Below are 14,530 nucleotides of genomic sequence, written 5' to 3'. Positions count from 1 at the left end.
GTTTACCACTGTGCTCGAAGAAAAGTTTGGTAAACACTCTGCTAGTCTCTGTCACAGGTGATAATGTAAAAATAGTTTGTGTCAAGAATTCCTTTGTTGTTTAATCATGAAATTTTAAAAGATAATTTTGATACAGATGCCAATTATTGATCCATTTTTATCTTTAAAGTAGAAAAGTATCCAGAAATACAGATATTTATCACATATCTGTTAGGATGCATAAGAAGATTAAGTCATCTCATGAATATGCAATGAGATATGTGGCTAATATAGTTTTTGGCAGAAGACAAGGATGCAAACTAGATTTAGTCGTCATATTTTAGTAATTTCCTACTTGTTTACATGGTTAACGCTATCAGTGATAATAAGACATAGGGATGAGGACTAAGAGAGCTACATTTTCTCAATGCTCACTGTGAGTCAAGTGCTTTTAAAATATTGCCAGCAATTTTGAGGTAGATACTATCATATATATATATACATATATATATATATATATATATGGCTAAGAACTCTTGGGACCTGAGAATTCAGCATGATAGGAAATAAGTTCTAGGATTTAGGCTTAGGTCCTCATTTATAAATATCAGTAGACAGATTAATAGATAGTGAAAACTCACCAGATGTATGAAAAGGGCTACTTACAAACCTAGTACCAGACTGAACACTCTGAGCAGATGGCTTACACAGAAACATTAATACAGTAAACCGGAACAAACTTAAATTATAAATTAATTTATAAGTTTAGTGCAATTTGTGAGGATATTGTATTTAGAGGACAAAAGCAGTTGTTCATGGGAAAAAAAACTGAACAACTATTTTTTATTTTATTTTATTTTATTTTATTTTATATTTTTGCAGGAGACTGGAGTTTTATTAATCAGTCTCCCTGAGCATTTGGGGATCAGAGTTTTAGAGGACAACTTGGTGGCGGGGCAGCAGGGAGACTGGGGGAAGCCAGTGAGCCGGGAGTGCTGACTAGTCAAGTCAGAGATTCAATCAGAGGGAGTTGAAGCTGTCTTCTTGTGCTGAGTCAATTCCTTGGTGGGGGCTACAAGATCAGGTGAGCCAGTTTATTGATCTGGTTGGTGCCAGGTTGAACAGCTTTTTTTTTTTTTTTGAGACAGAGTCTCACTCTGTCACCCAGGCTGGCGTGCAGTCAGCTCACTGCAACATCTGCCTCCTGGGTTCAAGCGGTTCTTCTGCCTCAGCCTCCTGAGTAGCTGGGATTACAGGCGTGCACCACCACACCTGGCTAATTTTTGTATTTTTAGCAGAGGCGGGGTTTCACCATGTTGGTCAGGCTAGTCTCGAACTCGTGACCTCCTCACGATCTGCCCACCTTGGCCTTTCAAAGTGCTAGGATTACAGGTATGAGCCACTTTGCCCAGCCTGAACAACAATATTTTAAAAGAGAAAAGAGTTCAAATGGAAGATCACAGAATAGGACAGGTGCAGTGGTCTGAGGTGGACAGATCACTTGAGCCCAAGAGTTTGAGACCAGCCTGGATAACGTGATGAAACCCTATCTCTACAAAAATACAAAAATTAGCCAGGTGTGGTGGTATGCACCTGTACTCCTAGCTACTCAGGGGGCTGAGGCATGAGGATCACTTGAGCCCTGGGGGTCAAGGCTGCAGTGAGCCATGATCGTGCCACTGCACTGCAGCCTGGGCAACAGAGCGAGACACCATCTCCAAAAAAAAGAAGAAATCAAAAAATAGCAGAACAACGAGATTGCCAAATTTAGAATTAGCAAAATGAGTACTACTTTAAAAATTACTGAATATAAAGACAGATTTAAGATCCTGGAAAAGCAGGAAAAATGGAAATGACAGAGAAATCTAACATGGAGGAGAGATCCAAGAGATACAGTAACTGTAATAAAGAGAACTACAGACACTTGGGTCATAAGGAAAAGTTATGAAATGAAAATAGAAGAAATTGAGTAAAAAGTTTGAAGTTTCAGATTGAAACAGTCCATTTAGTGCTGGAAAAGATTTTTTGAAAATACCTGGACTTAGTGAAAATCTTTTTCCGGTGAGTAATTTTCAAGGGACAATGTTCATAAGCATACCAACAGAAAAACGAGCTTACCTGAATAGTAAAAAATTCGATTTTCTTTGGACTTCTTACCTGCAACGTTAAATGTTACAAAATATTTTAACTAGAGCTCTGAGGTAAAAGGATTTTGACATGAAAATGCTATATTCAATTAAACTGTTGTTAAAGTAAGAGGCAAAGACAGCCAGTTTTGAATGTGTATGGGATCAAAGTTATACCACTTACTTAAAACTACTTAAATTGCCAAAAAGAGGCACTTAAAGAACAAAGTCTGTACCCAAAAATCAATTACAAGTAGATTAAAGACAAATGTGAAAGGCAAAATTACAAAATTTTAGGAGACCATCTTTGTGACCTCAGAGTTGGTAAAAATTTCTTAAACAAGATTCAGAGATTTATGATGAATATATACTGACAATGGTTGGTATTTCCTTTGTAGATGATGTAATTGTGTTTTTTGAATAATGATGAAAACCTGGAAGCCACCTGAAAAACTATGAAATTGTTTTAAAAAGTTTTGGAGCATCTATTCAAGGAAATTCTATACAGTCAATAAAAATGATTACCTAAATCTGCTTTTTTTGAAAAAATTTTATTTTGAGATGGAGTCACACTCTGTCACCCAGACTAGAGTGCGGTGGCACGATCTTGGCTCACTGCAACCTGTTTCTTCCGGATTCAAGTGATTCTCCTGCCTCAGCCTCTGGAGTAGCTGGGATTACAGGCACCCACCACCATGCCTGGCTAATTTTTGTATTTTTAGTAGAGATAGGGTTTCACCATGTTGGCCAGGCTGGTCTCGAACTCCTGACCTCAAGTGATCCACGCCCCTCAGCCTCCCAAAGTGATGGGATTACACCATGCTCAACCTAAATCTACTTTTTGTTACAGAAAGATGCTCACACTATGTCTATGTTCAGTATTTTAAAATTTTACAAAATATTGTAATAGGATATCTCATGAATGTATGTGACACACCCACACACACGTGTAGTTACCCATTTCCAATGATGGGAGAAAATATGTGCAAATCATATATATATATAGTCATAACTATTTTCTCTCATTCTATAAGTTGCCTTTTCACTTTGTTAGTTGTGTCCTTTGACATGCAAAAGTTTTAAAATTTGATGTAGTCTCATTTGTCTATTTTTGCTTTGTTGTTATCTGTGCCTTTGGTGTCATAGCCAAGAAATCGTTGCCAAGTCCAATGTCGTGAAGCTTTTTTTTCTATATTTTCTTTTAGGATTTTTATAGTTTTTGCTTTTATGTTTAGGTCTTTGAGTTATTTTTGATCTGGTACAATATAAAGGTCCAGCTTCATTCTTTTGCATGTGAATACCCAGTTTTAAATGAGTAGACAAAGGAAGTAAGATATATGGCAAAAGTATGTAAATATTCAAGATGTTAACATAGTTCTCTTTGAGTAGTAGAATTGTAGGTGATTTTTACTTTCTTTGTCTACTTTTCTGTCTTAAAAAGTTTAAACGGTCATTGTATTAACATCTTTTCTGAAAGTGTCTTCCTATTTCACCTCTATCTTTTCTCAGAAACCTGCCCCTTTAAAGTTATATAATAATAAGCAGTGTGTTAACAAAATAAGTATCAAGTAAATTAATTCTTCAGCCATTTGTGTTAGTTTTTTTTTTCTTCTTGATATTGGTTAGTAGTATACAAAATAATAAAGGGCAAGTAATATAAAGGAACGCTGCTGTTTTTAAGAAGGCTTTAAAAAATATCCTTTTGGCATATTTGAACTTCTAATGATAGCTTTGTGTTACCTTCAGAAATTCAAAAACCAACCAAAGTAAAAAGAAAGGACCACGTACTCCTAGTCCACCCCCTCCTATACCAGAAGATATTGCTCTGGGGAAAAAATACAAAGAAAAATATAAAGTAAAAGACAGGATAGAAGAAAAAACAAGAGATGGAAAGGACAGAGGACGAGATTTTGAACGACAAAGAGAAAAGAGAGACAAGCCAAGGTAAGTAGGATTGTATGTTTTTAACAATACTAACTTTTGTAGAATATAGAATATTTACTTTTCAGAAGCTTTTGGGCATTAGCATATTGGGTTTTTTAGTTTTGTTTACAATAGTGTGTATATTTATTTTAATAATTCCCATGATAATTATTATCTATTGTGAGTCATGGATAATTCAGTAAGCATTAACTTTTACAATTTATGTTTCAATTTTTTTATTGTGGTAAAAAAACATAAAATGTACCATCTTCATCATTTTAAAGTTTATAGTTTGGTAGTGTTAAGTATTTTCACACTGTGAAACAATTCTGCAGAACTTTTTCATTTTGCAAATCTGAAACTCTGTATTTATCAAAAAATAACTTCCCCTTTCCACCTTTTCCCAGCTCCTGGTAACTGTCATCTTATTTTGTTTCTGTTAATTTGACTGCTTCAGATACCTTATATAAGTGGAATCATACAGTGTTTGTCCTTTTTGACAGGCTTATTTCACTTAGCAGAATGTCCTCAGGGTTCCTTCTTGCTGTGGCATGTGACAGGATTTCCTTCCTTTTTAAGGCTGAATAATATTTGATTGTATGTATATGCCAAATTTTATTTATCCATTCATCCATTTGATGGATATTTGGGTTCTTTCACCTCCTGGCTATTGTTGATAGTGCTGCTATGAGCATGAATGTGTAAATAATCCCGTTGAGACCCTGCTTTCAGTTCTTTTGTATATATACCCAGAAGTAGAATTGCTGGATCATATGATAATTCTGTTTTTAATTTTTTTGAGAAACCTCCCTACTCTTTTCCATGGCAGTTGCACTGTTGTACATTCCCACCAACAGTACACAAGTGTTCCAGTTTCTCCATACCTTCACCAACACTTATTTTGTTTGTTTGTTTTATAGTCACCATTCAAATAGGTGTGTTTATCTCATTGAGGTGAGGTGTTATCCCATTGAGGTTTTGATTTGCATTTCTCTGATGATTAGTCATGTTGAACATCCTTTCATGTGCTTGTTGGCCATTTGTATATCATCTTTGGAGAAACGTCTTTCCAATTCTTTGCCCATTTTTTAATCGGGTTATTTGATTTTTTTTCTGTTGAGTTCTAAGAGTTCGTTATATATTCTGGATATTAACCCCTTAACAGAAATAAGATTTTAAAATATTTTTTCCTATTCCATATGTTGCTTTTTTTTTTTTTTTCCACTCTGTTAATTGTGTCTTCTTGACATGCAAGAGAGCGGTTAACTGAAGACTTCAGAGTTCTTAAGTATGTTTTCTTAAACTATACTCTATATTTTACTCAGTCCAGCAGGTGTGTTTGTGAAAATTACATGTAAATGTTTTGGGTGATTGACGTTCTATCCGTAAAGCCTTTAGTTTTTCCTAATGGTTCTTCGTACTTTGATTTTGGTATTTTGACTAAGAAGTCTCTGAGAGTTGGTTCTTAACACCTGTTGCTAGGTAGTTTATCATTTAAATGGTAAAAACATTTGTATTATGAGGAGTTGAATATTACACAGGCTTATCCTTCATTTTCCAGTTCTTCTCCCTGGGTTATCCCTAAATGGTATGCATAGGACTCACCTGTTACTTAGTATGTAGACAAATCTGAACTTGGTTTTTTAATTTATTTTTATTTTTTATTTTTTCGTCTAAGGACATGAAACAACAGAGCTAGGAATACTGGAAGATTATATAAATACCTGATCTGCATGCACTGGAGTTCTAAAGCCATGTGACAAGACATTGGAAAAAGACATTTTGGTTTAGGAAGAGTTAATTTAATTACCAAGGTTCTTAGGTGGGGCCGTTATTTTCATTTGTCTCCATTACTCTGAATGAAGAAATTACAGGCGCACCAATTTTATTGAACCTCACAGATGTTGTGTATTTTTACAAATGGAAGGTTTGTGGCATCCCTGCATTAAACAAGCCTATCAGTGCCATTTTTCCAATAACGTGCCCACTTTGTGTCTCTGTAATTCTTGAAATATTTCAAGCTTTTTCATCATTATTGTATCCGTTATGGTGGACTGTGATCGGTAATTGTCGCATTACCATTGTAATTGTTTTGGGGCGTCGTGAACTGCACCCATATAAAACAGTGAACTTAATCTGCAAATATGTGTGTTCTGACTGCCCTACTGACTGGCTAGTCCCCTGTCTCTCACCATCTCCTTGGGCCTCTCTATTCCTTGAGACACAACAATATTGAAATTAGGCCAACTAATAACCCTACATGTAGTGGCCTCTAAGTGTTCAAGTAAAAAGGAAGAGCCTCTTACTTTAAATCAAAAGCTAGAAGTGATTAAGCTTAGTGAGGAAGGCATATTGAAAACTTAGGTGGCAAGCTAGATCTCTTGTGCCTGTCAGCTAAGTTGTGAATGCAAAGGAAAAGTTCTTGAAGGAAATTTAAAGTGCTGCTCCAATGAACACATGAATGAGAAGAAAGCAAAACAGCCGTATTGCTGATGCAGACGAAGTTTGAGTGGGCTGGATAAAAGATCAAAGCAGCCACAATTGAAATCAGCCACAACATTCCTTTAAGCCAGAGTCTAATCCGGAGCAAGGTCCTAACTCTCTTTAATTCTTTCAAGGCTGAAAGAGGTAAGGAAGCTGCAGGAAAAAAGTTTGAAGTTAGCAGAAGTTACTACTTTATGACATTTAACAAATGGAGCCATCTCCGTAGCACAAAAGTGCAAGATGAAGCAGCACATGCTGATGAAGAAGCAGCAGCAAGTTATCCAGAAGATCTAGATAAGATAATTGATGCTGGCCACACTAAACAAATTTTCAGTGTAGTTGATACAGCCTTATTGGAAGAAGATGCCATCCAAGATGTTCATAGCCAGAGAGAAGAAGTCAATGCTTGGCTTCAAAGCTCCGAAGAACAGGCTAACTCTCTCGTTAGGGGCCAGTGTAGCTGGGGGTTTTAAGGTGAAGCCAGTGCTCATTTACCATCCTGAAAATCCTAGGATTTTTAAGAATTATGCTAAATCTACTTTGCCTGTGCTCTTAAGTGGAAAAACAAGCATGGACGACAGCACATCTGTTTACAGCATGGTTTACTAAATATTTTAAGCCCACTATTGAGACCTATTGCTCAGAAAAAAAGATTCCATTCAAAATACTACCGTTTGTTTATGATGTGCCTGTTTACGCAGGAGCTCTGATGAAGATGTAAGGAGAGATTAATAGTTTCATGCCCGTTAAGACAGAAGGCACCCTACAGCCCATGGATCAAAGACTAATTTTGACTTTTGAGTCTTATTTAAAAAATACATTTTATAAGGCCACAGCTGCCATAGATAGTGATTCCTCTGATGGATCTGGGCAAAGTAAATTGAAAACTTTATGGAAAGGATTTACTGTTCAAGATGCCATTAAGAACATTTGTCATTCACAGGAAGAGGTCAAAATATTAATAGTTACGGGAGTTAAAAGAAGTCAATTACAGCTTTCATGGATGACTTTGAGAAGTTCAAGACTTTATTGAAAGAAGTAACTGCAAATGTGGTGAAAATAGCAAGAGAACTAGAATTAAAAGTAGATCCTGAAGATGTAACTTAATTGCTGCAATCTCAGATCAGACTTGAACGGATGAGGAGTTGCTTCATATGGATGAACAAAGAAAGTGGTTTCTTGAGATGTAGTCTACTCCTGGTGAAGATGCTAGAAACATTTTTTTAAATGACAGTGACACCAAAGAATTTAGAGTGTCACATAAACTTTGTTGACAAAGCAGCAGCAGGGTTTGAGAGGATTGAGTCCAGGTTTGTTTTTTTGTGTATGTGTGTGCTGTTTTTTTTTTTTTGTTCTCGCTGTAACCCAGGCTTAAGTGCATTGGCGCGATCTCAGCTCACTGTGTCTCGCTATTACCCAGGCTTAAGTGCACTGGCGCCATCTCAGCTCATTGTAGCCTCCGCCTCCCATCAAGTGGTGAAGTGATCCTGCCACTTCAACCTCCCAAGTAGCTGGGCTTACAGGCATGCATCGCCACACTCAGCTAATTTTTAAAATTTTTTTGTAGAGATGAGGTCTCGCTGTGTTGGCCAGACTGATCTCGAACTCCTGGGCTCAAGTAATCCTGCCTTGGCCTCCCAAAACATTGTAGTTATAGGCTTGAGACACCATGCCCAGCCGACTCCAGTTTTGAAAATTCTACTGTGGGTAAAATGCTAGCAAACAGCATCACATGCTACAGATAAATCTTTTGTGAAAGTAACAGTCAATTGGTGTGACAGGCTTCATCGTCTTATTTTAAGAAATTGCCACAGCCTCCCCAGCCTTTTGCAGCCTTCATCCTCGTCAGTCAACAGCCATCAGCATCAAGATAATACCCTTACCCACAAAATGGTTACACCTCTCTGAAGGCTTAGATGATTGTTAGCATTTCTTTAACAATAAAGTATTTTAAAAATTAAGTTATGTACTTTTTTTTTTTTTTTGAGACGGAGTTTCGCTCTGTCACCCAGGCTGGAGTGCAATGGCGCAATCTTGGCTCACTGCAAGCTCCGTATCCTAGATTCGTGCCCTTCTCCTGCCTCAGCCTCCCAAGTAGCTGGGACTACAGGCGCCCACCACCACGCCTGGCTAATTTTTTTTTTGTATTTTTAGTAGAGACAGGGTTTCACCGTGTTAGCTAGGATGGTGTCAATCTCCTTACCTCATGATCCGCCCATCTCAGCCTCCCAAAGTGCTGGGTTGACAGGTGTGAGCCACCGCGCCCAGCTTGTACTTTTTTAGATATAAATCTATTGTACACTTACAAGACTACAGTATAGTGTAAACATAACTTGTGTGTGTACTAGGAAACCAAAAAATTTGTGTGGCTCACTTTACTGTGATATTTGCTTTATTGTGGGAACCAAACCTATGTTTCTGAGGTGTACCTGTATTTTAAAACTAAACAGTATCTTTGTCACTGTCTTCAGATTGATAAGGAATGTAAGTAAAAGTTAATGTCTAAATTCCTTTTGGAAAAAATTGCCCTTTAAAAATACTTTAAATGTCATAATGGGCGTGTTAGTAGTGTTTTGTTTACTAGGAGGTGTTGTGCTTAAGTAAAATTGCTAATTCATTCATCCAACAGTTACTTAAATACCTGTTCTAAAGCTGGTATTGCAGCAATGAGCAAAAGTATTTCCAAAAGTTTTGTTAGTACAGGTAGAAGTAATATAGTGATGGGGTGTGTGTGTGTATGTGTGTGTTTGTAAAATAGTGTTTCCAAATACGTGGGTTTTGGCTTTGGGTTTTGTTTTTTTTTTCCCTTCAAGTATGACCCACTAGGCTTACTGGATATAAGCAGTTGCTTACATTTCTTAAAGGATGGCTCTCTGTTGAGTTACCCATTTACATGGCATAGGTGTGCATACACATGGCATAGGAGATGCAACAATGCTACACGATCCTCTGACTTTAAATCCTTCTAGCTGTTCTCTGTGTCTCAGTTGTCCAAATCCAAAAATAAATTGTAACAGTTAATGCTTACTGAATTATCCATTACTCATAATAGATAATAATTGTGTCTCAGTTGTCCAGCGTTCTTTATCAGGTGCTTTTAACCCAAAGTCCATTGGTGGATTTTAGGGGTCTACAAGCTTCTTGAGTTATGTATAAAACTTTGCCTGTGTATGCGTTTTGGTGAGGGAGAGTGCCCATACCCTTCTAGAAAAGTTCATGATTTTCCCTTCTCCAAAAAAATGTTAGAATCATAAATCATTCTTGAAGCCTAGGACACTAACCTGATGTCAAGGATTTGAGTACTTTCCTCTCAAACTGTCATTGGCATGTCAAGTTTGTTAAAAATGTACTCTTCCCAGAGTATTTGTAATTTTTAGTTGAATAATTTGGAGACTTCAGCTCTTAAATGAATGTTATCAGTGTCTTCCAACTTAACTTTACTCAGCTTTGATTTATTTATTCAATGTTGATCAAAACCTGAGTACTACTCATTTACGCAGAGAAAAAGCCTTATGGATTTATTACTGTGCTTTCAGAAAATATAGCAATTTCCCATAATATTTTTTTAAAAGAAACTTTCCATGACCTACTCTTTACAGAGAATAGTAAAATACTATTTCTATCCCCCTTATCCTCAGGGAATACATTCCAAGACCCCCAGTAGATGCCAGAAATGGCAGATAGTGCTGAACCTTGTATATACTATGCATGAATTTCTTTTTCTTTATTCATAATTTCATGTATAGACTATTCTTTCTTATTGTAGATTTTTGCAACCTCAGCATACAGTTTTTCTTCTTAAGAACTTTCATGTTTTCACTCAAAGGAAGTACTTTATGGCTTTTTTTTTTTTTTGCATATTCAAATTGCCAGCATCACTCTTCTTTGCACTTGGGGCCATTATTAAGTAAAATAAGGGTTACTCGAACTGCATAATTACTGTTATTGCCAAACTGCAAGTCAATCTGATAACTGAGATGGCTACAAAGTGATCAGTGAGCAAGTGCATACAGTGTATAGTTGCTGGACAAAGGGATGATTCATGTCCAGGTTGGGGTAGAGTGGAACGACAAAAGATTTCACGGTGCCAGTTAGAACTGTGTGCAATTTAAAACATATGAATTGTTTATTTCTGGAAGTTTCCATTAGTATATTTGGACTATGGTTGACCAGGGAAAGCAAAACAGCAGGTAAGCTGGGCCTATTGTAGTGGGAACTCAACAAACTAAACTAATTTTTTTTCCTGTAAGTTGTTTAGAAGAGACGTAAATCAAAGGGAAATTAAGTTTCTTTTAGGTGTTTAGTCAGAAAGATAATTTTTGAGGGGAATACTGTGTGTCAATATTCCTAACCTATTATGTCTAGATAATCCTAAATTGAATATTTATAATGATCTTTTCGTAGATCTGTAATACTTGCTTTTATCAGTGTACTCACTTATATTAGTATATATTCTTTATAGTTTCCCATGCTAAATCAGGAAAGTAAACTAATACATTAGTAGTATTTCAGGAACAAGGGTTTAAACGCAAAATCTTCTTGGATAATAATGAGAAAAATTATCTGACAATTGCATGTCGCTCATTCTGCCAGATATTTTGGTTTCAGTATGATTCTACTGACAGGTGATATGTTTTAATCATAATGCTAGGTTGTAGGACTCTGTGGTCAAATGAAAAAATAGTACTCAGAGCATAGCTAACTAAAAAAACCATCATTCCAACACAATTACCTGAATGTAGAAATCTGCTTATTACTTGATAGTAGTTGGATCAGGTCGTTCTAGTATTGCTATAAAGAAATAACCTGGGACAAGGTAACTTACAAAGAAAAGAAGTTTAATTGGCTCGTGGTTCCGCAGGCTGTACAAACATGGCTCCAGCATCTGCTTCTGGTGGGGCCTCAGAAAGCTTACTAGGGGGAGGTGTGCTGAAGTAAAAGTGCTAATTCATTTATTCATCCAACAGTTACTTGAGTACCTGTTCTAAAGCTGGTATTGCAGCAGTGAGCAAAAATATTTCCAAAAGCTTTGTTAGTACAAGTAGAATAATGTGGTGGGGTGTGGGTGTATGTGTGTAAAATAGTGTTTCCAAATATGTGGGGTTTGTAATACAGCCAAACATGATTATATTGCACACTAAGCTTATGAAAGGCTTGTGTTAAGAATGAAATCATATTATAAACATCAAAACAACTCATTCACAATGGATAAAAAAGAAGCCTTTCACATTTAGTCAAGTTAACCAAGGCTTGGACTCTCTTTAGTAGGTGTGATGTTGGGAAAATTTGTTGAATTCAGGAGAGAAACTCATATCTAGAAAGAGTTTATGACCCTAAATAATTGTACTTTTAGCTTTTGTCCAACGTGCTTTGCAAAATTGGAGACTTGAGGAAGTCTCAGAGAGGTTTTTGGTAGCAGCTGGTGGTTCGGAAGTTTAGTCCTATTCCAATAATTGATTCAGTCAGAAATACATAATATAGAGTCAATTCTGTAAAGAATGTAGGGCTGTGTTATAATGACATTAATAAAATAGCCTCCACCTGCACTGTCAAAATCCATCCTAATCTGGCTGTGGTTTGGTGCCAGGTGGTGGCATTTTTTTTATTTTTTTCACTGATAGTTAAATGACCATGGGAATAATTTTGGCTCCTGTGACTAGATGGAATTTCCAGGCCATTGGCAGGGATTTCAGAAATCTCCCTTGCTTGGCACCCAGTGGCCTGATCTGGGAAGGTATTATGTCTGGGAAATGCAGATTGGGGACTTCTGCACCTTCCTCTCCCAAAACTGGATTACGTACTGTTTCTTGGCGTGGTTTGGTCCTCTGCTTCATATTCTTGCCACCCTGCCCTATCCCCAGCAGAAAGTAGTAACTTTAACTGGTTCCACCAAGTGGAAGGAGCCAGTTGTCTTATGCCAATGTGTGTTGCTTCTGGGTTTTATTGTATTTTAAATATTGATTCTCTTACTCTGGGAGCTTAAAAACAATCCACACGTGTGTGGCAGGAATTCCAGCTATTTGTTTTTTTCTAACCCTTGATCACATTGGTAGGTACAGTTTTTAGTTCAAGCCGTGTTGTTGAATAAGTCTATGTAAGGCTTTTACCTTGAACCACGTTTCATGAAAGTATTAGTTGTTAAATTATTCTGTATTTGAATATCATTAAAGGATGGGCTAATTTAAGGGTTGTCTTTAACATTTTTTATTCTGAAATTGAAACTTTTGAAATTACAGTTGACCCTTGAACAATGAAGGGGTAGGGGGATCAACCCCTGTACAGTTGAAAATCCTTGTGTAACTTTTGACTCCCCCCAAACTTAGCTACTAATAGCCTACTGTTAACTGGAAACTTTACTGATAACATAAACATTTGATTAACACATATTTTATATGTTATTTGTATTATGTACTGTATTGTTATTACAAAGTAAGCTAAAGAAAAGGAAATATTAAGAAAATCATAAGGAAGAGAAAATATATTTACTATTCATTAAGTGGAAATGGATCATTATAAAGATTGTCCCTTTGAGGAGGCTAGGAGAAGTGCAAAAAGGAGGGGCTGTTCTTGCTGTCTCAAGGCTGGCAGAGGCAGAAGTAAACTCATACTAAGTGTGGACCCTATGTTGTTCAAGAGTCAACCATACTGCATTTGTGCATGCAAAAATGAAATCTGAACAAAATCATTAGTACCTTAGTGAATATTTTCTTGTATTATCTAGAACTTATATGAGGTTTTTTTTAATCAAATCTGTTTTACAAGTATCATTATGTATTTATGGAGTAGTGATCTTTTAAAAGATTCCCACAGACAAATGCCCTCCTAGTTCTGTAAGATTGTTCAGTTAGAAATGATTCCGTTTCCAGGGAGTATTTACCCTGCTGCAAAAGAGTAGCAAGCTACTAGGTGTAAAACAAATCACACAGAAGCATTTTCTTTTTTCATCTTACAGGTTTATTTAGACGAGTAAGATCTTGTTATATTTTAAGTGGCACTTACCTGCTTAACACTCTCCAGTGCTTTCTCTCATGCTTAGAATAAAATCTGGACTTTTACCATGACCTGTAGCCCATATCTGGCTCTGCCTGCTTACTGATTCCCTCATGAGACTGTTCTCTCCTAAATTGTGGTTCCACTTGGCTTCTTTCTATTCTTATACATCAAGATCCCTCCTACCTCCTTTGTGCTTATTGATCCTAAAGCTCTTCCCTCAGATCTTCAGCACTTGGCTCAAATATATCCTCTAGTAAAGGTCCTTTCCTTACCAAGCAACCTAGAGTAGTCACCCTGACATAGTTTTTGTGTTTTGTGATCAAGGGTTAGAAAAAGACAAATAGCCGGTATTCCTGCCACACACATGTAGATTGTTTTTAAACTCCAAAAGTAAAAAGCATATTCTTTTTGTGGTTTTTTTGGACCTAACGGTTCTATTTTGTTGTCCTTTTGTATAAACGTTGTTACATTAATTAGCAGAAATTGTCTTGCTTTGTCATTGTTGGTTTGCTCCCTAGATCATAGACTCTGTTACTAGATAGACTGGTTTCCAGTTCTCCCTCAATGTATTAGTCAAGGTTTTCCAGAGAAACTGAACCAATAGAAGATATGTCTAGAATGAGATTTACTTAAGGAATTGGCTCATGCAATTATGGAGGCTATAAAGCCCTATGATCTGGCTGCAAGCTGGAGACCCAGGAAAGCTGGTGGTGTAATTCAGAAGCGTGAGAGGTAGAAAGCTGCCTCCATTCAGAGTGTAAGACCTGAGAAGCAAGGGCAGATCAACGTTCAGCTCAAGCAGTCAGGCAAACAGAGAATGTAACCTTCCTTCATCTTTTTGTTCTGTTCAGGCCCTCAGTAGATCGGATGATACACACATTGGTCAGGGCCATCTGCTTTACTCAGTTTGCTGATTCAAATGCCAGACTCTTTTAGGAAGCCCTCACAGATGTGCCCAGAAATAACGTTTAGCCAGATATCTGGGCATTCCATGACCCAGTTAACCCAGTTATGCCAGAAGTTGC

General features: G+C 36.9%; 1 protein-coding gene across 14 annotated transcripts in view; it reads left to right on the top strand.

Annotated features, from left to right (window-relative positions):
- The window catches only part of ZC3H13 (zinc finger CCCH-type containing 13), a 98,906-nt gene that overhangs the window by 47,443 nt on the left and 36,933 nt on the right, over positions 1 to 14,530 (top strand). For all 14 annotated transcript variants that reach the window (XM_055244402.2, XM_055244407.2, XM_055244403.2 and 11 more), the window contains exon 8: positions 3,852 to 4,049. In XM_055244402.2, the coding sequence (XP_055100377.1) occupies positions 3,852 to 4,049 (198 nt within the window). The remainder of the gene's footprint in view (positions 1 to 3,851; positions 4,050 to 14,530) is intronic.

The sequence above is a fragment of the Symphalangus syndactylus genome, chromosome 15, assembly GCF_028878055.3.
Source record: "Symphalangus syndactylus isolate Jambi chromosome 15, NHGRI_mSymSyn1-v2.1_pri, whole genome shotgun sequence".
Taxonomy (NCBI): domain Eukaryota; kingdom Metazoa; phylum Chordata; class Mammalia; order Primates; family Hylobatidae; genus Symphalangus; species Symphalangus syndactylus.
Note: the sequence above shows the minus strand (reverse complement) of the source record. Positions and strands in the feature narration are given on the sequence as shown.